General features: G+C 35.7%; 1 protein-coding gene across 1 annotated transcript in view; it reads left to right on the top strand.

Moving 5' to 3' along the window:
• The window catches only part of GAS2 (growth arrest specific 2), a 118348-nt gene that overhangs the window by 20996 nt on the left and 71333 nt on the right, over nt 1-26019 (top strand). The window contains exon 3 of the mRNA XM_036117196.2: nt 19280-19421. Within this exon, the coding sequence (XP_035973089.1) occupies nt 19280-19421 (142 nt within the window). The remainder of the gene's footprint in view (nt 1-19279; nt 19422-26019) is intronic.

Genomic DNA, 26019 nt, shown 5'->3' with positions numbered 1-26019 from the left:
TACTGAAGGAGCTGTAAAGATGAAATCACTGTGGAGGGTGTTTTCTTTGCATCTTTTTCTCAATAACCACCCCTTTTGTCCAATAAAATAGTTGGTGAGTGAAATGGCAATATAAGAACCATTGTTTCTTCTCAGAGCCCCTAATTAGCCATCTACCAAAACAGTCTTTAACAACCAAGGAAAAAATACAGTTTCTGTAAAACTGCAGGAGGGAACCAGAGAATTTCAGTGCATAGGAACAATAAGCATTAAATGTTGCTACTGGCTTCCCAAAAATGTGTTATTTTATTAACTGAGGGATAACTCAAAAAAGAGATGAAAATGATCATGGAGTACAGCAAGTTCATTTTATTTCAACAACCTTTAATAATATAGAGTGTTATGAACTACAAATATTTTATAATAACTGAGTCCTTACTTATATATATTATTTTAAAATTTGATAGATGATTGATGAGTCTATGTTTTAGAAACAAGAGATGATGTGATTTACTGCGAATATTTCTGTGCATATATGTTGTTGGTAAGAAAGGTGGTGATGTAAAGGTAGACCCAGTCTCCTCAAGGAATTTGCTCTCTACTGGGGAGAAATAGGATAGATGTGGTATTAATGGAATACCTTGGAGGTCATGCTCACAAAGTGATTTGAAAAAAATTAGTTTTAAGCAGTCACAGGTGAAATAAAAGAAAGGCAATATTTTATCATGTGGTTGAATTTAGAACAGAACTTAAAACATATAGTAGTATACATTGAAAAGTTTTTATACACATAGTTGTTTAAAATTTTTATTTTGAGTGTATGTCATCTACCTCCTAAATCAAAATGTACACCAATTAAAAATAATAATACCTGCTTTATAAAATATAATGGCTGTGCACACATCTCAGTGCCCAATGCACTTATATATGAGGCTATTGCAATGATTTAAGTGGATTTCAGCATATGAATTTGACCATTCCTGCTACCCATACATTATTATTACATCTTTTTCCTCTTTTATCACAAAGTCAAAATTTTAATTAAATTATTCTCATTTGGCTGTCCTCAGTAAATGATAGAAGAATTGCCACTGTCCCTGTTATATAACTCTTTTAGTGGGTGGTCAAGATAGCCACTGTTTAAGAAGGTGGGCTGGGTGTTTTTGGGGAAAATTACTTAAAACAGTATAAAGTTTGTTGAATTATCTGTATGATGAAATTAGAAGCATATTTGCATACTTCACAATTATTTGGACAAGCGTACAGGTTCTAGCCAAATGGAATATAACCGGGTGCAAAGCATGGAATTAACCTTTGTGATAAGCACTCATGTTTGAGATGGTTTTCTTTTTATGTATAAAGAAGCAAATGAAAAGAATCAGAATTATTTTAGAATTTCCCTCAATTGCAAGAGAGTAAAATATCACCTCCTATTATCATGTTTGGTTCCTCACTTATTTGTTATATATAGACCAATAGTTGCCAACCTTTTTATTATGAGCGAAAGGAGGTCATTTTCCCAAATTCCCATCGTCTTTTTTCACATTGGAGTTTGCTTCTGATGAGCTAAGAGATGCAGGAGGGGATCTCTAGCCTCATTCAGTATTCTGCTAAGAATCCTCACATTCCAGAGTGAGGGGGAGAGGAGAAAGACTAGGTGGCAACATTTAACCTAGACATTTACCAAGTTTCAGAGGCTACAGATGTATGCGAATCTGCTGATAAAGGACCCTCCTTCAAAACTACTCAGCAGTTCTTTCCTTTCAAAGTTAAAACTGTAAGCTATGGTTGGGTAGTGTAAATAATGGTTGCATTAGAAGCATATGAAGCATAAGACTAAAAATAAAACGTGTCGAATTGAAATTCCGAAAGCATGCAAAAAAATTAAAACAAATTCTGGATTAGAAGAAGGAGGAACACACACACACACACACACACACACATTTTTCATCTACATAATTTCATAGCATCAGCAGAACGTTGCCCCCAAGCGTAAAAGTAAACCTGATGGAATTTTTCCACAATGACATCATCTCTCCCACTTACAGGCTCACATCCTGCATTTAACCACATGCAGGCACACGGGCCAGGAGTGTAACTGGGGAACTGTTTTCCTGATATTTGATAGCACAGACTGTGGCCACTGCCGTGTCACAGCACTCTGGATATGGAATACCATGTCACGAGAAGTCACTCTCATCATATGGGGAATAGAGAACTAATTACTTTAAAATGAGCTGTTACTCCATGCTTTGGAGAAATTCAGGTCATTTAAATAAATCAATAATGAACATGCATGCCACTTCTTAAAGTAGAGCATTTACAGATTTTATAACAAGAACCTTTTTTAAGGGCCTGGAAATTTGAGGGAAAATGTTTCTTTTTAACTTGAAAATGTCTGAGGATTGCTAGATGACTTAAAATGTAAGTTCTCATCATATATAGGTGTGTGTGGTCCAAATATGTGATACTGGTACAGTACAGAGTAATGGCATAATGTTTCTTAGATGAGGTAATTGAATTTATAGTGTATGGCACTCTTCAACTGTACCTTAAGCTTTTAGGGACTGACTACATGAATACCTGCTATTGTTTTGCTTAGCGGTTTGAAAATGCATTACATATCATGCGTGAAGCTGTCTAGTATGTATTTTGTGTTTGTATTGCTTTGCTAGTCATGTCTAATTTCACACAGTGTAGGCTGTTCATCTAATGGATGCCTCCAGGTAAGAAGTAATACAGCAATTCCTGTAACTTGAAGCCAAAACTAAAATCAAAACAAAATAAAAAACTTAGCTCTATCAAAAGTTGGTCAAAAGAACTAAACCCTCTGAAGTAAAAAGGAAGAAAGGAGTCTTAAAATGGGAGTGAACTGACTAACATCTGGGTAAGGGCAGGAACTCTATTGAGAGTCAGTTTTGTACTAGATGTCATGCAGGACATGAAGGCAAATAAGTCCTAGACTCTTCCTTCTGGATCAGGAATACTTGTGTTTGTACCATGCCTCCTTTATCCATTGGCTGCAGTCTGCCAATCCTTTTTCACAGTGATGTCTTTAAATATCTGAAATAAAACCTATAGGAGTATAAACACAAAATAGAGAGAACCAATTTTATTGAAATATAGTTACTACAGTATTAAAAATAAATATTAAAACACAAGTTAAAAGATAAGCAGTGTATTTGCTTATTTTATTAACCTGGCATTGGTTTTACAAATATTGTAGTTTTAAATTTTTTTATTTTAATTCTAGTGTAATTAACATACAGTGATATATTAGCTTCAGGTGTACAATATAGTGATTCAACAGTTCTATACATTACTCAGTGCTCAAGGAAAGTATACTCTTAATCCCCTTCACCTGTCTCACCCATCCCCCCCCATCCACCTCCCCTTTGGTAACCTTTTGTTTGTTCACTATAGTTTGAGTCTGTTTTTTTAAGAGTCTGTTTGTCTCCCTCTTTTTTTTTTTTGCCTTTGTTCATTTGTTTTGTTTCTTAAATTCCACATATGAGTGAAATCATAGGGTATTTGCCTTTCTCTGACTGGCTTATTTCACTTAGAATTACACTCTCTAGATCCATCTATGTTGCTGGAAATGACAAGATCTCAGTCTTTTTATGGCTGAATAATATTCCACTGTATATATACCACATCTTTTTTATCCATTCATCTATCAATGGACACTTTCGCTGCTTCCATAATTTGGCTATTACAAATAATGCTGCAATAAACATAAGAGTTCATATATCCTTTCGAATTAGTGTTTTGTATTCTTTGGGTAAGTACCCAATAGTGCAATTACTGGATCATAGGGTAGTTCTATTTTTAATTTTTTTAAAAGATTTTATTTATTTATTGAGAGAGAGTGAGTGAGAGCCAGAGAGATCACAGAGGGAAAGGGAGAAGCCAACTCACTGCTGAGCAGGGAGCCCGATGCAGAGGCTCGATCCCAGGACCCTGAGATCATGACCTGAGCCGAGGGCAGATGCTTAACCAACTGAGCCACTGAGGCACCCCTATTTTTAATTTTTTGAGGACCCTCCATACTGTCTTCCACAGTGACTGCACCAGTTTGCATTCCCATCAACAGTGCAAGACGGTTCCGAAAAATGCTGTAGTTTTAAAGTATAGGAGAAAGTAAACCTAATATTTCCAGACATATGCAACATATGTAATAGAAAATAAAACCATACAATCTCTATTGGTGAGAAAGGTGTGTAGTTTGATTACATTCATAATAAAGGAATATTAAAATTCAGTTAGAGGAGAGTAAAAATAAAGATAATTTTTTTTGCTCATCTCAAGTTCATGGTCTTCCCAGACCAAGAACCAATTCTGGATGATCACAATCTAGTGAAGATTAGTGTCATAGACATACAAAACTCAGAATAAACAGATTTTAAATAGGTACAGTAGGAAGATTAAGACAGGAGAGATTTATATTTTATGTATATAATAAATGCATGTGCAAATATCTAATAATATATATGTATAAATTATATATATTGAAAATCATAAATGAGGAACCAACTCATATTTTGTTCCATGTTATCATATTTGCTATATTTAAATGTTGTTTAAAGTTTGAGGAGTAGCTATCTGATCTTTTTTCTCAGACTTACTGAATGCCATGGGATATGATAATAAAGCAAGTATTTAGTAGGTACTTCTACTGTGTCAAAATTTTAACATGGATTAAATCATCAAGTAATTTAAAACTTAGATCATGCCATTTCTTAGTTCAGAATTATCTAATGACACCATGACTTACTTCGACTAAAAGCCAAAATCTTTATGACTGCCTACAAGGCACTACATATTCTGTTCCCCAGCTATCTGATCTCATTTTCTGTGACTTTCTCCTCACTCTACTGTGTTGCAGTCATAATGACCTCCTTGTTCTTTGAACTCAACAAGCAGGTCCCAACTACCACAGGACCTTTGCAATTGCTCTTCTGTCTTCTTAGAGTATTCTTTCCTGAGGTACGTGTATGACTTGCTCCTCACTCCCTTTAGGTCTCTGCTCAAATGTTGTCTTTTGGCTGATGCCTTCCCTGACCTCCCTATATGAAGTCTTTCACAGATGATCTAGAATTTTCAACTTTCAATTTTCAACGCCCTGCTCAGCGATAGGTATTTTTTTGAGTGCTGCATTCATGATATTGATAAATAAAAAGAAGAGTAAGGCATTCCTGTCCCCTGTCAAAGGGCTTACAGTCTAGTTAAGTAGATAAAATAGGAACATATAAAAAAAAAAAACAGATATCAACAGGTGCTCAGTAAATCACATATACCAGTAGTTGTCAAACTTTGTATCACCATAGCATACATTATATTGATGATATTCAATCAATTATTCAAAAAACATTTATAAACACCGAAAATATGCAGGACAGGGTCACTTACAGAGTAGCAGGGAAGGAAGAATAACATTAAGCTAACAGTGAATTACAACTGTGTTATGTATAAATATGGGAGAATCCAAGCATATGAGCGGCTTTAAGAGGGCACCCTGACCTAGTCTTGTGAAAAGGACTTTTATAGTATTCTGAAGCAGGAATGGGAATTAAACAGAGAGAGAATCTAGAACATTCCCAATACAGAACATAGCACCGGGGAAAGCCCTCAGATGTGGAGGCGCATGATGACTTTGAGGAACTAAAGGAAAGCAGGTGTTTGGATGCTAACATGAATAGTAGTATTTGGAGATGAGACCGGAGCTAAGTCTATTGGATGTTGCCCTCTATTAAGAACAACATTATGCCACTGAAGTATTTTAAACAGGAGCATGATAAAGTCTTTTAAAAGGATGACATTCGCAGTGCGGTAAATGGATTGGAATAGAGAGGTGAATGTGGAAGTGAGGAAAGTGAGTGTGGAAGCCCTCTTAGAAAGCTATTGCCCTGGTCGGGTGAGAGATAATGACCATTAGCCTAAGACGCTAGCAGTGGTACCACAAAGAAGCAGATGGTTTTGAGATCTATTAAAACTTGGTGGGGTAGGGATGGAAAATGTTTCCTTTCTTCCTTTCTAAGTTCTTTGGCTAGTCTAGTAATTAAACTGACATAAGACAAATTAATAGAAGAAAAAACAAATTAAATTTCATATGTTTGGGAGTCCCATAAAAATATATGACTCAAAGAAGGGACCAAAGCAGGAAGCTTTTATATATTTTAGACAAAGAAACAGTACATTTGTGAAGAATTGACAAGACAAATGGGTTTGGACTTGGGGTAGTATATTGATGAAGAAGTAAAGAAGCATAAGGTTCGTTTATACAGCCTTCTTGGCCCTAAATGTCCATTCTCTGATGATAAGGATGTCATATCCCTGCTGTAACAGGGCGGGCACATTCTACATGAGAGGCTTATCTCCTGCTTTCTGAGAGACAGACCTTTTTGTTCTGGCTGTTTTCAAGTACTTTTAATTCAAAATAATCAATATGCCAAAGTGGTATATGTTGGGGTGGCATATCTGCTCCCCTTTAGTTGGCTTGGTGGGATTTGGTGATGAATTGGATGGAAAAGTGAGGGAGATTGGTCCAGGGTTTCATATGTAAAGAAATGAATGGTGGTGCTTTATTTTACAATTGGAAAGGCAGGGGAAGAGAAGGATTGGGGGAAAAATCATGGGTTTCTATGTAGTATACCCCCATGGTTACCCAAGGGTTATGAGCCTTGTGGGCTCCCTCTCACACCACTCCTTACATTTCTGCTCAAGAAAAAAATATAAGCAAGTGAGTTGGCAAACTTAGTTGGGCAAAGAGGTAAGGGAAAGGCAGAGAGAACCGTTATGTGTCGGGGCTGTGTGGTGGGAGGGAGCATGGGGAGCATGCAAGAGTGGGAGCAGAAGCCAGTGGGCCAATAGGGGAGATTGTGAAGTCATGATGCTAGGTCAGCAGGTGGGAACAAGACTAATACAAACAGTGGAAGTTGAACTTATTTTTTTTAAATTTTTTTATTGTTATGTTAATCCCCATACATTACATCATTAGTTTTAGATATAGTGTTCCATGATTCATTGTTTGTGCATAACACCCAGTGCTCCATGCAGAACGTGCCCTCCTCAATACCCATCACCAGGCTAACCCATCCTCCCAACCCCCTCCCCTCTAGAACCCTCAGTTTGTTTATCAGAGTCCATCATCTCTCATGGTTCTTCTCCCCCTCCGATTTCCCCCCCTTCATTCTTCCCCTCCTGCTACATTCTTCTTCTTCTTTTTTTCTTTCTTAACATATATTGCATTATTTGTTTCAGAGGTACAGATCTGAGATTCAACAGTCTTGCACAATTCACAGCGCTTACCAGAGCACATACCCTCCCCAGTGTCCATCACCCAGTCACCCCATCCCTCCCACCCCACCCCCGACTCCAGCAACCCTCAGTTTGTTTCCTGAGATTAAGAATTCCTCATATCAGTGAGGTCATATGATACATGTCTTTCTCTGTTTGACTTATTTCGCTCAGCATAATACCCTCCAGTTCCATCCACGTCGTTGCAAATGGCAAGATCTCATTCCTTTTGATGGCTGCATAATATTCCATTGTATATATATACCACGTCTTCTTTATCCATTCATCTGTTGATGGACATCTTGGCTCTTTCCATAGTTTGGCTATTGTGGACATTGCTGCTATAAACATCGGGGTGCACGTACCCTTTCGGGTCCCTACTTTTGTATCTTTGGGGTAAATACCCAGGAGTGCAATTGCTGGATCATATGGTAGCTCTATTTTCAACTTTTTGAGGAACCTCCATACTGTTTTCCAGAGTGGCTGCACCAGCTTCCATTCCCACCAACAGTGTAGGAGGGTTCCCCTTTCTCCGCATCCCCGCCAATATCTGTCATTCCCTGACTTGTTAATTTTAGCCATTCTGACTGGTGTGAGGTGGTATCTCATTGAGGTTTTGATTTGGATTTCCCTGATGCCGAGCGATACTGAACACTTTTTCATGTGTCTGTTGGCCGTTTGGATGTCTTCTTTGGAAAAATGTCTGTTCATGTCTTCTGCCCATTTCTTGATTGGATTCTTTGTTCTTTTGGTGTTGAGTTTGATGAGTTCTTTATAGATTTTGGATACTAGCCCTTTATCTGATATGTCATTTGCAAATATCTTCTCCCATTCTGTCAGTTGTCTTTTGGTTTTGTTGACTGTTTCCTTTGCTTTGCAAAAGCTTTTTATCTTGATGAAGTCCCAATAGTTCATTTTTGCCCTTGCTTCCCTTGCCTTTGGCGATGTTTCTAGGAGGAAGTTGAACTTATAAGAAGCTTTGTCTTTATCCTAAAAGCACTGGGAAGCTAAATTTGCCTTTTGAAAAGTCCACTCTAATTAGAGTGTGGAGAACAGATATGAACGCACAGCATAATAATGAAAAAAATTAGAAGATGGATAAAAACAAATTGTAATTAAATCACCATACAAATGTGGAGCATCTGTTTTAAAATTTTTTTCCTTAAATACATGCGGGCTTATTACAGTAATTACAGATGTGACGATGTAACTTATAACTATTTTTTCCGCTCTCCTCAGGGCCTTCTTTGTAAATAGACCAAAAGTAGACATGTATTTGAAAAAAAGTTAACATTACTTGAAGATAAGCAATCATCTAGGATTAGTATTAGGCACTTTCCAAAGCATCTTATTTAATTCTTAAAACATGTTGTGTATGATAGATCTTAAGTTCCAAAAGGTTAAATAGATCAAGTAACTGTTCTTGTTGACTGCATCTTATTGCTGGTCATAGCAGTTTCAAGGCATAAGCCTTGCCTCTTTGATTTATTATTAGTTTAACATTCCCATCTTTCAAATTTACTGAGAGTCTAGGGAGATATCCCTATTGATGAACACTTACAGTGTGCCCAAAGTCTGCAGTGCAATGAAGTTACCAAAACAAAATGAGAGAGAGAGAGAGAGAGAGAAAGTCTTTGTTCAAAAGGTGTTTGGAAGTATGTTAGCTGCTAAAATAAATTGGGCTTCCTGGAATCCATTCAGGAAACAATCTTGGGAATTCTGATAATGCTTTTCTTTGTTGGATATTTTACACATGCCTACCAAAAAGTAGTTTTAACTAAAATATTAGAATCGGTGCCTCTTTGAACTCAGAATTTGCTGCCAATAATTATAAATTATTATGTCTTAAAATGTACAAAATCTTTGTGGGGAAGGAAAAAAATTCAAGACCCATTTTAAAAGAATTTAGAAGAATTTTCTTGCTTGTTTCCTTAATGCAGAAAACTAACATATATTCTCAAGAATGTCTGTAAAACTATCATCATTTTGGGGCGCCTGGGTGGCTCAGTGGTTAAGCGTCTGCCTTCTGCTCATGTCATGATCACAGAGTCCTGGGATCCAGTCCCACATCAGGCTCCCTGCTTGGCGGGAAGGCTGCTTCTCCCTCTCCCACTCCCCCTGCTTGTGTTCCCTCTCTTGCTATGTCTCTCTCTGTCAAATAAATAAATAAAATCTTTAAAAAAAAAAAAAACTATCATCATTTTGTCTGAGCCACTATAATTAATTAATAATTAACAATTACTATTAATTTTGTTGAGAATCTGAGGGACTACTGTGCCTAGTATCCAACAGCCCTTTCTCTGAGAAATCTTTCATATTCACAGAGTAAGTTTTTCTTCTTCCCATTGAAGCCTGACTCTTGCAGTCTTGATACTCCAGCTGTGAAGACAGAGGATGCAGAACAAAAAGAAATCACTTTTTTTTTTTTTTACTTCCATAGAATTATCTACAATTTTTTCTTCATTCCTTCAATTCACCCTTGACAACAAATGACATAATTATTTTTCCAGAGGACACGTATAGTTGGATTCCTTCTTAGTTTAAAATGTTAAAATCTTTTCATTATTCCCCAGTAGGAACACTGAGATTATAAGCAGGCAATCACATGCATCTGTCTACACATTCAATTGTTCAAAGTCAAGGGATTTTCACATGAAAATATCTGGATTTCTAAATTCATCTAAGAAAATGGAAGGTCTAACAACAGTGAGACTGTATTTTTTTATGGTAACCACTTAGAATTAAATAAATATGGCTGCCCCTCCTGGATATGGCATGAGCTCTTCAGTTTTCCACAATCCCCACAACTCCTTATAATCCCCAGGAGCTAGCCACTTCATTCTTTTATTTGATTTGCCTGGCCACTTCTGGGCCTTTATAACCCTGATTGGAATTATAATATTGGTAATTCTTGTTAGGTATAAAATACCTTTTGTGATTCTGGCCCAGTTGACTTTTCTGGTCTCATTTTCTCTTCTACATGCATTCTGCACTCATCCATAATGCCCAATGCTTGTTCAGGTCTCATCAGATGTTTCACTTTATAGAATGTACTGCCCTTCTTTTCTATGCCTGTTGAGCGTTTGAGATCCTTCAGTTTTGTACATTGCTGCTCATATGTAAGGTCTTCCTATAATGATGTCCAGTCAACCCCTCCCCAAAGTTAAATGCACACCCTGAAATTTCCCAAAGAGCTAAATTTTAACTCCTATTTAAATACTTAAACTTCTGTTGTATTTCTCACCATATGAAATGATGATTTTAAAGTCTTTTTCTCAAAAGACACTGCAGGTCTCCTGAAAGGAAACCTGGCCTTATCTTTTTTGTATTTCAGTCTGCAGTGCCGAGTGTCACAACTGATATGGAGTTGTGATTTAATAATGATTGGTTGAATTGAATTAGATTAAATGATTTCTATTTAAAATCATTAGCCATAGCAATTAACTGAATTTTAAAGTGTAGGACTAGACTTTTGAAATTTTTAAGAAGCTAATCTCTGGGTAGTCATATGTGAATAATTAGTTGGGAGAACAGAAGCTTTTCATAGTAGTGTAGCATTTATATAATGATTCCCTTATGGGTGTATATGTAAAATTAGGCGCAATGTACATAAAAATGGAAAGAATGCATTTTCTGCTTAACAGCATATTTTTTTCTCCTTTGAGAAGCATTTGGTGCTTTTAAACAACTGTCAATAACATAATAATGCTTTTATATACTTTAATTTTTAGAGCTGTTTTAAGTTCATAGCACAATTGAGCAGGAAGTACAACAGAACGGTACATTTGTTACAAATAATGAACCTACGTTGACACGTCATTATCACTCGAAGTCCATGGTTACATTAGGATTAACTCTTGGGGTTGTGCATTCTATGGGTTTTCACAAATGTATAATGATGTATGTCCACCATTATAGTATCATATAGAGTAGTTTCACCACCCTAAAAATCCCGTGTGATGAATCTCATGATGAATTTCCTATGCCTCCCTCTCTTTTCCCTAACCTTTAATTATTTTACTGTCTCTATAGCTTTACCTTTTCTAGAATGTCATATAGTTGGAATCATGTAATATATAGCCTTTTCAGATTGGCTTCTTTCACTCAGTAATATACATTTAAGGTTCCAACATGTCTTTTATAGCTTGATAGCTCATTTCTTTTTAGTGCTGAATAATATTCCATTGTCTGGATGTATGAGAGTTTCATTCACCTATTGGAGGGCATCTTGCTTGTTTCCACATTTTTGCAATTATGAATAAAGCATGTTTAAATAAATAAATGCTTTAAATAATAAAGCATGCTATGAATATCCATGTGCAGGTTTTCATGTGTATGTAAGTTTTCAGCTCATTTACATCGTAACTTTTCATTATCCTTCTCATCCTTTAAGCCTGAAGTTTGAGCACTGAGCTTGAACTTCATTGCCAGCATCATTTTACATTATGGCAGAGATAATTTCAGATGACTCAAAATCTTAACATATTTTTCTATCACTATTATTCAGGTGACTTCCTCATGATTTTACTGGGTATACCAGAATTTGGATATGAGAAACCTTTTTTTTTCATATTTTTAAAATTTATGTGGTTATGAAGATTACACTAAATTTTGTTATAAGACCTGTTCTCTTTAGAGTGGAATATATCTGGAGAAGGAAAAGAGAGGCGACGTCCATTTTGAATTCAATCCAGTGAATTCAACTGCTACTGTACTAAATCACAGCTCACTCTGTCTGAGGCATGAGGTCCTATTGCAGAATCCCCAGGAGAGGCCGGTGGTACCAGAAAGAATTTCCCCCCTATTTTTCATTTTAATAATTTTGATCTTAAGGAATACATTTTCATCCTTTCTAAAGCCACTTGGGAGTTATAGTTAGATACCTTGATACCGTGAATGTTCAAATAATTTTATCGAGAGGTTTTCTTCAGGAAAATATATAGTGAAACTAAAAGCAGCAAGGGGATGCAAATGGAAACATTCTTTCCATAATGGAAAGAGTGACTTTATTGCCTGCATATTTGAACAGTACATTCTATATACCCTTTGGAAAAAGAAAGATATTAGTTCTTGGCAATTTCCACATCTTCTTTTATGTATCTCTTCTGTTTTATATCTGAAATGCCTACTCGATGTAATCAAAGGGAGTAGTTTGTCTCAAACTTTTGTGAAGAATGGATTACTTAAACTACTAGTATTAAATTTTCAGTTCACTGCATGTAGAAAAGTGGAGAGGGCATTCTCTCAATTTTCTTTGTAGTTTGGATGGGGAAAGAAAGTACATATTCTTGATTTTAATATTACCTGGCCCCAAAATAGGGGAATAAATCAACTGCTGAAATATATTAACTTCCAGGCATTGGTGAGCTGTCAAAGAACAGTTAGACGTGTATGGGTATAAGAGATTGAATGATTTGATTTAAACTGCATATGAGCTCCATTTTTTTGTCTCGGAAAATAGAGAAACTAACACCTGCCTAATTCAGGGCATCATGTTTTGAGAATTAAATAGGATAATCTCTCTGAAAGTAAGTTTTGTGTGCCTAAGGCATGATTTACACTCACAGTGTTAATTCCTTCCTTTGCCACCCACCATATGATTCAGGAAAATAATAAGTCAGTACTGTATCTAGTACTGCACTGTATTTGACGCTATGGCTGTATAATGGTAAATAAGAGCCTGGTTCGGGGGTGCCTGGGTGGCTCAGTCGGTTAAGTGTCTGCCTTCAGCTTAGGTCATGATCCTGGGTCCTGGGATCGAGCCCCACATCCGGCTCCCTGCTCGGCGGGAAGCCTGCTTCTCCCTCTCCTGCTCCCCCTGCTTGTGCTCTCTCTCTCTATCTCTCTCTCTCTCTGTGTCAAATAAGTAAATAAATATTCTTAAAGAAAAATAAGATCCTGGTTCTCTAGGTGTAGGCTATTATAAGGATTATAAATAGATCTATACGTACTATAAATAATCACTACCACCCTTTTGAAGCTGTAACACTCACAACCTTAACTAGGACATACACAGGTTGAACTCTGCAGCATACAAGTAAACTCTTTGCAAGTGACCAAAATAGTTTTGTCCCAGTAACTATATTCAGGGCAACTATTAGATTTGAGGGTAGTTGAAAGACATGGGAATGGTATTAGTTCAAGGGAAACTAGGCAAGTGGTCAAATATTGAACTCACAAACCCCAAATAATGGCTTCCCTTTTCCTATTACACATGTGCTAATAGGATGGCCACAAGCCACATGTGGCTATTTAATTTTAAATGGATTTTTTCCCCCAATTTTAGTGAGAAGTACTTGACATACGTCAATGTATATGTTTAAGGCATACAGCATGATGGTTTGATTCACATATATTGTGAAATGAATCCCACAATAGGTTCAGCGAACATCCATCATCTCACATAGATTAAAATTAAGTAAAAGTTACAAATTAGTTCCCCAGTCATACCACAGTTCAAGTGTTCAATAGCCCCATGTCACTAGTGGTTACTAGAACATTCCCACCATCACAGAAAGTTCTATTGGAAAACTACTCTAAAAGTGAGGTTCAAGTTTAGGGTGAAGATAGAAGTAAATTGGCTGTCAGTCTTTTTCTGAGTTCTGGTACCCATAACAACAACAACAAAAAGAAATATTTGCAAGAAAATATGAAATAAGGAAATCATAGGTAAATTCAGCATATTTTTATGTGCATTGATAACAGGGATAATAAATAACCTGTAAGGAACACTTACTTCTGTACTTGAATTATATTATTTAATTCACATTCATACACGCATAGCTGATGAGATGCATTGTTTTCTATGTGCATTGACTAGGAGAGTGAGGCACAGAAACATTAAGTAATTTGCCCAAAATATCATCCCAAGAAGGTGAGATAGCTGAGTGTGAACTCAGGGAATTGGACTCCAAAGCCCCAGCAGATAATGGAGTAAATTAAAAGCCTTTAGAGGTAAATTTAAATTCTTCTTATTGCAACCTAACCTGCTTATTCCCTGAAGGGAAAGCGAAGGCACAAAACCATTCTTTTGTACATTAATCATCCGGTCTCTAAGTATTTGGGGGGCCAGGAATACATATCCTGAGTTAATCCCACTGAGAGAAAAAAAGGTAAACATTAGACTCTTGATATTAGAAAAATTAATGTGCATCCGTGTGATGGTTTACTAGAAGTCACTTCTCATTTTGCTAACACAAAATATGGAATCCAGACCATGCAGCCTGGGATACAACAGTGTGACTCTTGCGAGTAAGTGTACCTAAATTTTCACCCCATCTCAGTTCAGCTTGGTGGTTCTTCTCAAGTCATCATTCTCTATTCAGTAACTTTCAAAAATAGCTCAAAGTTGTCACTTAAATTTTTCAGTTATACATTTCTTAATTTATGGAAATCATTTAATATATAAATTATGCTATGAATTTAGTGAATTTTGAAGGCCCTGAAAATGTGTCCCCTGGGAATGTGAAAACTCTAATACAGTGTTTATTCCTGCCCCATGTTGATTACAATCTAGTTTGTGGGGTCGTCTTACCATTCATGCATGCATTCCTCAGTCAGGTTTTGAGGACATAATGTGTAACCACACTGTCTGGAAAAACTTAGACAGTAAATAACTGAAGATGGTCTATAATTTAAATGCTGTAGGAATTGTTTGAAGAGGTGAGCAGTAAAGGGAAAACTAATAGGGAAGATATATCAGATGAGCCATGTGGGGAAGTTCCCTTTTGAATCTCCAGTTCTTTAGATCAGAAGTCTTCCTCTCCATATCTGTGGTCAATTTTCAGTCTTTCAAGTATACACATCCATCATTACTTAAGGCAGTTCTCTCTTCTAAAACCCTCCTTCAAGATTTCCTTGGCAAGGAAATCAACAAGGAAATAGTTGTTATTCAATCTATTGGTTTTTATTTTTATTTAATGATATTAAAGAAGAGATCCAGAGCTATTTTTTCCCCCTAGGATTTTCATGAGAACCTAGAGAAATTAACAATTAAAAAAAATCACAGAGGGGAGGGGGGTGGGGGGATGGGTTAGCCTGTGATGGGTATTAAAGAGAGCACGTACTGAATGGAGCACTGGGTGTTATATGCAAACAATGAATCATGGAACACTACATCAAAAACTAATGATGTAATGTATGGTGATTAACATAACATAATAAAAAAATTATTAAAAAAAATCACAGAACTGGAAGCGATCTAATTGCCAAGGTTTTCAGAGCTTTATAAACACATTTGCGTAAAAGATGTCAAAAATACTTTTAAGTTCCAAAGGTATTGAGTGCTGATATTATTGAATCATTTGTTCTTTAATTCAAATGAAATCAAACTTATGCCCTAAGACTCTTCATTATAAATGGCACAGTAACCCTGGAAAGACCTTTGATTTGGAGTCGGTGTTCAACCAGGAAGAATATTAGATCCCACAAGCACGCGACTGCTCTTAGCCATTGCACAGAGATCCTTACACCTGGTTATGCATGATGACCTATAAATAGGTACTCTGTGTGAGGGCTCAATTCATTAGTCATCTGGACTAATGAGGATGACTTCTTAAAATTTTGCCAAGTAAAACATTTCATCTGGATGAGGACTGGAAGCTACCATTCACTCTGTTTACAGTGTTCTAAGTCTTCAGATGACATAGAAGCACTAAATCTGACAGGTCCAGAACGGATACAGATACCCCATAAATCACTTTACTACTGCCTTGTTTGATTGCTGTTACTATTGAATTCCTCTGCGCTGGATATCCCGAAGTTATGAAATATCAGTAGCCAGCTTTCATTTTATTTGTCCTAAAATAACTTTCGTGTCTTTGAATAGGAATGAATTTAAATACTTATCCTCAGGTATATGTTATGTAAATGACTTTGTAAGGACCAGAACCTTGTAGGGGAAAATGTTGTTTTCACTTCTATGCTCAGTGCTTGTCCTTTTAAGTTCTTAAAGAGTAGGCTGACTGATTTCTGAGGGCTTGTTGCTTGTGGTATTCTCTCAAAATATGTCCCTTGGTAGATTAAGTGTCACATCAATCTCTAGCTTCTCAAGTGCAAAATGGATATTGTATTTATTTCCGCTACACAAGCCTTGAGCCTTATGTCCTTAGGTGTCCTTAGCGTTGTCAAATAGTTTATAATTCCTAAGTTATACTTCCTCTATGCAAACTCATTCTTGGGTCTTAAGTGGTTTTCCACATTTTATTCTTTCTCTATTCAGGGATAGAGGTGGCAAATCTTAACGTGGCTCTGTATTTGAATCTATTTATGTTCTTTTCTTAGAGATGATCTTTGCTTTAGTCTTATCATAAAAAAGCTTTATAGTCACCTCTTGGAGATTTTTGTTTCCAGCAAATAGTCTTACATTTTAGCTGACACAATTTACCAATTTTGATTAATCTGAAAATATTGATAAGATGTAAAAGTCATTTAAAATGACTACTTGGGGTGCCTAGGTGGCTTGGATGGTTAAGCGTCTGTCTTCGGCTCAAGTCATGATTTCCAGGTCCTGGGATGGAGCCCCATGCTCAGCGGGGAGTCTGCTTCTCCCACTCCCTCTGCCTCTCCCCTTGTTTGTGCTCTCTCTGTCTCTCTCTCTTTCAAATGAATAAATAAAATAAAATAAAATAAAAAATAAAATAAAATCCTCCTACTTATTTTAGAATTATGTAATGAAGTAAATGAAACTATGCATCAATCACCTTCCTCAAAGGTAATTACTATCAATTTCATGCATGTCCTTCTTAAATTTTCCCTAAACTAACATTATAAAAATGAGTACAATAGGGGTGCCTGGGTGGCTCAGTCGTTAAGTGTCTGCCTTCGGCTCAGGTCATGATCCCAGGGTCCTGGGATCGAGCCCCGCATTGGGCTCCCTGCTCCCCGGGGGGCCTGCTTCTCCCTCTCCCACTCCCCCCGCTTGTGTTCTCTCTCTCGCTGTGTCTCTCTCTGTCAAATAAATAAAATCTTAAAAAAAAAGTACAATATTCGTATTTATAATACAACATATTTATATGCAATTTCACCTTATATATGGCCATCTGTGTGTGTGTGTGTATATATATATATAGTGTATATACACATATACACATGATCATAAAATGAAATTGTGGTACACATATCTGTTTGCAAATTATTTGTTTCTGCTTACAAGTACATACTGAACATCTGTATGGTTCAACATATATACATTTATCTTACTCTTTTTAAATGCATAGAGTTCCATTGTATGTATACTCTGTATTATTCCACCAGCCCTCTTTTGGCATATTCTTATTTCTATATTTTCTTATTCAATCACTGTTGCAACAAATATATAGATATAGATATATTTTAAGCACTAATGCTATTATATCTTTAGGATATATACTTAGAAGTGAATTGCTAGATTTAAGGATTTTTTTTATTTTAATAAATACTGAGTGATGTTTACAAATATTTTATAAAGGAGATATTACACTATGCTATTTATGATTGGTTTTACAACTTATATAGAAAATAATTTCCTTGAAAACTATTACTTAACCAAAATGGTACAGGGGGTATTGCTACACAAGTAACCTCATATATATTTATATCAGTAATGCCTAAAATATATAGCTATATAAATATTTGTGTATTCATGCAAAAATCTTCATTATGTCTCCTCTAAATTAAATTCAATCAGCAAGAAAGAGATGGGCCTTTGAGAGTGGACAGACACAGACTTTGAGTGATGTAGTAACTGAATGTTTTAGTTATGTGGGCCATAAAATCCTCAGACATGAAGAACTCTAGTAATAGTATGATGTTAGTAGAACTTCACCAATCCTCTAAGGCTACTATCTCATTTTTTATAACCATTCTTGCAAATGAGTTGAACAATCAACAACATTTTGCTTTTATTTGTGGTTCCCAGTGAATGAAGGAAACATTCTATTTATGAACTTAAATCACAAAGTGTTTCTCCCTTGATCTTTTCTCTCTTTGAGGTGAAGTTCTATGTAGCCCACATCATCCAAATCCATTGTTCAGTTTTTCATGTCACAGAGAATTGCATTCTGTGACTTCCTGGAATGCCATGGACACTGGTTATGTTCTAGTAAAGAAAATAAGACCACACACCTCTCTAACACTTGGTATGGTGCCAGGAGAGGTTTCCTGGCTAAAATTTTATGGCAGACTGTTAATAAGAAAGTCTGTCCAGGTTCATACCCTCCCTTATCTTAAGCATTTTCTTTTCTTTTCTTTAAAGTTTTTATTTATTTATTTGAGAGAGAGAGCATGAGCAGGAGGAAGGGCGGAGGGAGAAGCAGGCTCCCCCCTGAGCAGGCAGCCCTACAAGGGGCTCGATCTCAGGACCCCGAGATCATGACCTCAGCCGAAGGCAGCTGCTTAACCGACTGAGCCACCCAGGCACCCCTTAAGCATTTTCTTATCCCATAAGAAAAATGATGCATAATGTCAATATGTTTCAGGGTCAGATAGCAGAAATCCAACAGAATTATTTTTATATTATAATGTATATTATTAATAATATAATATATTGATATGTGTGTGTGTGCATATAAGAATGCAGGTTTGTGTGTTACATATTGTTTATATTCATGTAGCATATTTGTGTTTCATTCTTCTTTCACAAATGGAAAATACATTTATGAATAATTTTTGAGAAATAATGATAGAATATTGGATGGAACATAAGGCCAAAAAAAAAAAAAAAACCTAAAATAGAAGAGAAAGAAAAAAGGCAATGTGAGCCAGGGAAGGAACTTGCTTGTATTACTACAAGATGGTAAAAACGAAAAGTCCAGGATTTGTTTATATGCACAGATTTTTTTATAGTTTCTTAAAGACAACTAAGTTTCATGTGCATTTTACTTACTTTTCTATACCTCTTCAAAGCCTATTTATTGATATGCAGTCATTCCAAAACATTTTGTTGAAAACGTAAGTGTATATTTAATTGGTTGCTGTGATGACTTTGCCGGATATTCCACCAGAGTGAGATTTCTTTGTTTTTCAGAATCTGCCCTTGAAGAAGATTCCGTGCAAAGCCACTGCACCGTCAGGCTCCTTTTTTGCCCGAGACAATACAGCAAATTTCTTATCCTGGTGCCGAGATTTAGGGGTAGATGAAACGTGTCTATTTGAATCGGAAGGTTTGGGTATGTATTTCCTTCAGAATTCTGGCTGATAAAATTATTCTGTATCTTTGTCAGTCTAACTATCAAAACTTTTTTTGTGTGATGTCATTTCATAGATTGTTAACTTGAAAAAAATTCAGAGTTTGATGTCAATTGCAGGTTTGTTGTAAATATGAATCTTTGAAGGTAGAAAATGCATGGCTTTTACTGTTGGTACTTCGTGCGTGAAAGGGTAGGAATATAAGTAGCACAATTCCAAGCTAAGATCAAGTATATACAATGCCAAATGGGGGATATTTGGAAAATGGAGGCTTACATTTTGCCACCGGACTCTAACCTGGACTAGAAAGAGAGCTGTATATGCTGCAGCCATAAAGGCACTATTGTTTTTTACCTCTACCAAAGGCTGAAACACCATTTCCTGTAAAGTCTATCTTTGTTGAAACAGTTTATCTATTTTTAGTGAGTTAAAAATCAGGTAAGCAAGCAGGAGATTGGAATAATTGAAGATGGTGAAATAAAAGATAGATACCTTAGTGTCTAAACCTACCCAGATAATTGTGGGGTTCTTGTCTTATTTTGCCTTATGATTGAATTTTGGCAAATCCATGTCCAGACCACAGAACAAGCTTTTGCATTTCCTTGGGAGAAAACGGATATTGTTCAGTGTTTCAACATTACTTGATATGCTACCGTTAAATGTTCAATCCTCCTGTACCAGCTTTGCCCAGAACAGCTCTCATATGGAGAGTATTGGAATTAAAGCCCCCTTCTAATGAAATAGAACTGAGTGAAGAAAGGAGGGGGGAGCCTTGGTTCTTTTGCCTGAGGCTTTAAAAAATCAATCCACAAAAATCACATAATACCAAATATTAGCATCAAAGTAAGCTGAGCATCCATCAGAGAGAACAAGTATACAAATTGCCTTCCACACAGAATACCCTTTGCCCCTAGGTCTCACAAAACAACATTTCCCTGCTGAACCTAGGAAATTGACAGTAACAGCTAAAATCTTACCATTTTATATGCTTACGGAAATTTGTATTTGCACTAAGAGGAGTGAATGTGATATGGGAAAGATTGCCATCAGATTTCTGAGAATTCTCTCAACAGAGAAGAAAATTATGTGAATTTAGACTAGGAGAACGTTTTATACCTGAAGGAAAAAATAAAGAGTAATTGCTCAGGAGCCTAATAGGTACAATAGTGTGCTCCTCGAGTGATCGTTACATAAATGGACTTTGACTGCTCTTACTATTTCCTCACATTAAAGTAAACCAAACTTGGGGGAAGATGTGTGTGTATGGATATAGCCCTATTTCAGTCTGATGGCAATTTTACAAATAGATTTTAACTTTCAGGTGTCTAGGAAACTGTCTGAGTGAAGACTAATAGGAAGGGAGTGTGGTGGAATTATTTGCAAAAAATATCTTTGAAAGATCAAATGAATCAATGAATTAATGAATGAATAATAAATAAATAAGTTCAGATCTTAGTCACAAGGAGTATATTTTTCATGTGTGGACAAACAACATCATGATTTAAAGTTCTCAAGTGCCCCTGCATTGCTTAAGGAACTGCCGCATGGGGAAACCGCCCTATTTGTAAATTTATCGAACAGGTTTTCATTTAAGAAGCATCTTTTAAGAAACAAAACAGATGAACATAGGGGAAAGGGGAAAAAAAGAGAGAGGGAAGCATAAGAGACTTTTAACCACAGAGAACAAGAGGTGAGCGGGGGATGGGCTAAGTGGGTGATGGGCATTAAGGAGGGCACTTTTGTTGAGTGCTGGGAGTTATATGTAAGTGATAATCACTAAATTCTACTCCTGAAACCAATATTACATTATATATTAACTAACTAGAATTTAAATAAAAATTTGAAAAAGGAAAAAAATAAGCATCTTTTTCAGTGACTACCATAGGCCAAGGTGGATGACTAGAAGCTGTCAATGGGAATACCTTGTCTCAATTTCCACCCTGCCTCTGAGTTCTTTTGTTAGTTGAACTAATAAAACTTTCAGTTGGAAACCAGGAAGCTTGGATGGCTTTTTAAAACCCCATTCAGATAAGTAATACATTTTATCTTGAAACAATAAAGCCTAAAGCAACTGTATAATAAAGGTCCTGGTATATAAATACATACTCTGCAGAATATAAAATTATGTCAAGATAAATTTTGAGATGGCCTAGTTCTTCACTCTGTTTGAAAAAAACTTGACTTTATAAAAAGAAAGTCCCAGATAATTTATACATGATAGCTACTGAGTATTTTGTTCAAACATCTTTCATTTTGATCATCTTCTATATTATAACTTAGCTTATAACTTGCAATGAAACCAAGTTTTCAAGTAATTTTTAATCCTCTCAGCACCAAACGAAAGCAGATAGTTAGGCTTTCTGGTTTGCTGCTCAATGAAAAACAAATTTGAAATTTCTGCTGCTCAGAATAGGACATGAGGTGAAGTATAATATGCCCCATGGAGACAGAAGAAGGGAGCCAATATTATAGCATTGACTTCAGGATTATTCAGAGAAAGGAAACAGCTGTGCCCATAGATGTTAATGATAATCAAGAGGAAGGACAATGAGAAATTCCATTTCCCCAAGTGGAACCCTTTCTTCTTGGATTTTTCTTATGATTCACTGTGGGTAAGGAAGTGATTGAGCCACGGCTGATGGCCTTGGTCTCTGTATTGTAGAATTGACTTTCTCGCAACAATAACACAGTGTACCCTGCTTGATGTCTTTTCACACTTCACTTTTGAAAGGGAATTTAGGGCAAGGGTTTTTCTTTTTTTTCCTACCTCAAGATTTCATTTCAGTAGCACACAAGATGAAGTGCATCCTTTGTGTCCCAGTGTTTTGAATAGCAAATAAAATGAAAAGATGCCCTGATGAAGGGGGAAAATCTGTTTGAATGAATGATAAAGTAGATCACTGTCCTGATTGTGTATCAAGAGGCTTCTGTCTTTAGCTGTTCAAAGGTCTTTGCCTGCATAAAGCGTTCTTATCTTTGTGGCAACTGATATGCTACCCTCTGTTGCAGAGTTTTTTGGGGCAGTTATTTGCAAGGGGATCTTGATTCACAACTCGCTCAATCTGTTCTCTTTCCACAACAGCTAATGACAAGAAAGCTCCGTGGTGGGGAAGGTATGCAGGGGATGAACTGGGGAGCATGGATAGCAGCTTATCCCATATGCTTCCCTCATGTTTCTTGCCTTTTTGATTCTTGACAGATAATTTTCGATGCCACACAACACCATCACATACAGAGTATAACCTGTAGCTTATCTTCAATGAAATTCTTGGTAATTTTTCCTCTGTGAAATGTCAATTCTCAGATCATAAATTCACTATATCTTGAATAGTGTTTCAAAAAAAGAGTCAAGAGAAAAATGAACAAAGGTCATGAACAGCCTCATCATAGAAGACAAAAAAAAATCTAGGAGGGCACGTGATGTGGTGAGCACTGGGTGTTATACGCAATGGATGAATTATTGAGCTCTGCATCTGAAACAGAAGGATGTACTCTATGTTGGCTAATTGAATTTAAATGAAAAAAATCTAATAAAGATATAAAAATGTTGGACAGCTTAGCAATAAGGTAAATGCAAATAAAAACTATGAAAAATTAGCAAAGATTGAGAAAATTATACACTTAGTGTTGACTATGTAGAAAAATAGGATCTATCATTGCTGAAGAAAACTAGAAATTGGTATGCCTTCTTTAGAGGGCAATTTGACATTATATATCAAAGACCTCACAAGTGTTTATGTTCTTCTGTCAAATTGGTGTACTTCTAAAAGTTTATCCAAAGGAAGTAAGTAGAGGTAGGCACCAGAATGTTCACTGAAATGTTTTTTGTAATAGTAAAACAAATGGAAATGAATGGAATCTGTGACAGTTAGTGATATCTTAAACCAACTAGAGTCATCATCCATAGATACCAACCAAAAATAATATTCTTGAGACTATTTAAGAATATAGGAAACTTACAATATGCTATGAACATGAGGTCACCCATTTATATCTAGTAAATAACAGTAAAATATATTCAGAATTTGAAGGAAAGATAAATAGTAATTACGTTGTAAGTGATATCATTTTCTTTTTCAGTTACCTATTAACAAAATTAGAGAGTAAACAAGTATGGCATGTAATCTGAAGGATGAACAATTAATTTTATTTATATTAAGATACAATTTGAACATTTTAATTTATATTTTATATATTATTTATATATATTTATATTTACTTACATATAAAAATATATTAATTAATATATATATTAAATATATGCTTATATTTATATTAAGTTACAATTTGAACCAGTTTGCATAGAGCATTATTTGTTGCCATAAAATTTTACACATTGAAATTATAATGGCAATTTTGTATTATGGAGGTTAAACTGACATTTCAAGTGATTATAGAATTTTACATGGCTATACAAACAGATGACATAGATCTTTGTGCGCTCTGTGGAACATGCTTTAACACTACGGGTCTACACATGCTCAGCTATAACCCCCACTGTTCAAATCAGGCTGATATATAGGTCAGTGACTAGAGGAGATCGGTTTTTTTCATGTCTCATAATTGATTTCATTTGGATTCCTTAAAAATATTTAGGATTGTGCTTCAGGTTAAAAAGATGAACATGAATGTTTCCTTAAACTTAATAGTATATAGTTCATCAGCCTAAAGACAAAATATTCCTCCAATAATTATTTTAAAAGAAGTGAACTTTACTTCTAATGGTGGAGTAAAGAAAAAATATTTAGAAGATTTCTAGGTGTGAAAGCATTTCTGTTTTCAGTTTGACAGAGGTATAAAAGTTAATAGAATGTATTGATATTCCCCCTAATAGTAAATGTAATATTTTTTTCCAAGGTTAAATACTTTAATAACCTTTTCTCTCATAATGCTATTTTGATATGGCTCATTTTTATCATTTAAATTAAGACCAAAAGTCTATGATTTATTCTCAATCTTAAAAAGTTTTAAGTTATGAATCCTAAAATTGATGCCCTTATATGAATTTTTCTAAGATATTTTAAGTAAGAAACTATTTCCTTCAATTAGTGATATTCTTGTGTAGGGGATTTATTATTTGTAATTTACTTTAGTATACTAATTTAGAAATTGTCAAGTGTCATTATTTTCCCCAGAGCCTTGTTGATGTTGCTTAATTTGTATGCATTCTGGTGAGCTGGAAGATGGGGGGAAAAAGGTTGGGGGGAATACTTTAAAAATGCATAATTTTTGTTTGCTGTAATTGTGTCAATATCATTATGTTATTGGATGATTGTAGGATTTGGAGGCCAGTGACTATTCTTCATCTATTTCTCAGAGAAAGAATCTACTCAACAAGAAAGGGTTTGCTATCTGGGGTGCTAGCATGCAAATGTGTGTGATTTGCTCTTTGTTTTATTTTCTGTGTTTGTGTTTGCTGTGTGGTACTGTCTTCTGTTGATGCACGACTCTGATGAGCAGTTTTACAAAATCCTTTGTTTTCTCGAACACTGGTCAAGCACAGATCTATCTGCAGTATTAGTTTGATGTTGCTGCAGAAAATTAAAAAGGATTCTGTGTGGATTTGTAAAACATTGTTTTCCATTTTATACTTTAAAGTCACCTGTTACATTGGGAAAAGAATCTATGTCTACCTTCCAGTGTTTGATAAGTCATCTCTTGTCTGTATTGAGGGCTCTAAGAGTATTTCTGTGGGAAAAAAGCTATAATTACTTTTATCAGTATAGGGCAACAATTTCAAGATACTCATTCAGCACTTGGGTTATTTATATTCAGTTTCTTTGCCAGGGACAATTTATTTTAGACTTTTGGTTTTTTAACACCTGTTCTTATACTTACTTGATTAGCATCTCAATTCCCTTTTTTACTTTTGAATTCAGATATTCTCTCCAAATTTAGCCATTTGCCCTATGCCAGAGCAAATGTAAGAGAAAACAGTACAGAATCTGATTGAGAGAACTAAATGTCTCCCTGGAATGAGAATTATATCAAGACTCAGTGGAGTCAGGGTTGAACTAGGGAAGTGAATGGCTTTCTAGCTTTCCCAGAATCATATTTTTGCTGCACAATATTCAGTAATAATAACCATGTGCTCCATACTGGTAGCTAAGTAGTACACATGTTACCGTATCCACTCCTCCAACAACCAACGTTTTATAAATGAGAATGCTGGAAACCAAAGAATTAAATAACTTGCCCCATGTACACTTCTCAACGGCCCAGCTGGAATTTGAATTCCGCTCCATTTACCTCCAGAGATCATGCCCCTGTGTTATAGAAAGTGATGCTCTGTTTGATTAATTTTAGAAGTTCATATGATTATTTCAAGTAGGGGGGAAAATAAAACATAAATGTAGACCAAATTAGAAAAGATTCTTGCCTCTTATTGCTGTTCTGAAGGTTAGTGACTTAATCAATTAATTTCACATATTTCACATAAGGTTTGGGTACTGAAGAAAGGAAGGGCAATACTAGTTCTAGGACATTTCTCAACTTAGTCGCAAAGGCAATTAATTAGGTTTTATTCTATATATCGTCCATAGTTATGAGATTATGAATGAATTATCCCAGTTTTTATGA

This window comes from Halichoerus grypus, chromosome 11, assembly GCF_964656455.1.
Source record: "Halichoerus grypus chromosome 11, mHalGry1.hap1.1, whole genome shotgun sequence".
NCBI classification, from domain to species: Eukaryota; Metazoa; Chordata; class Mammalia; order Carnivora; family Phocidae; genus Halichoerus; species Halichoerus grypus.
Note: the sequence above shows the minus strand (reverse complement) of the source record. Positions and strands in the feature narration are given on the sequence as shown.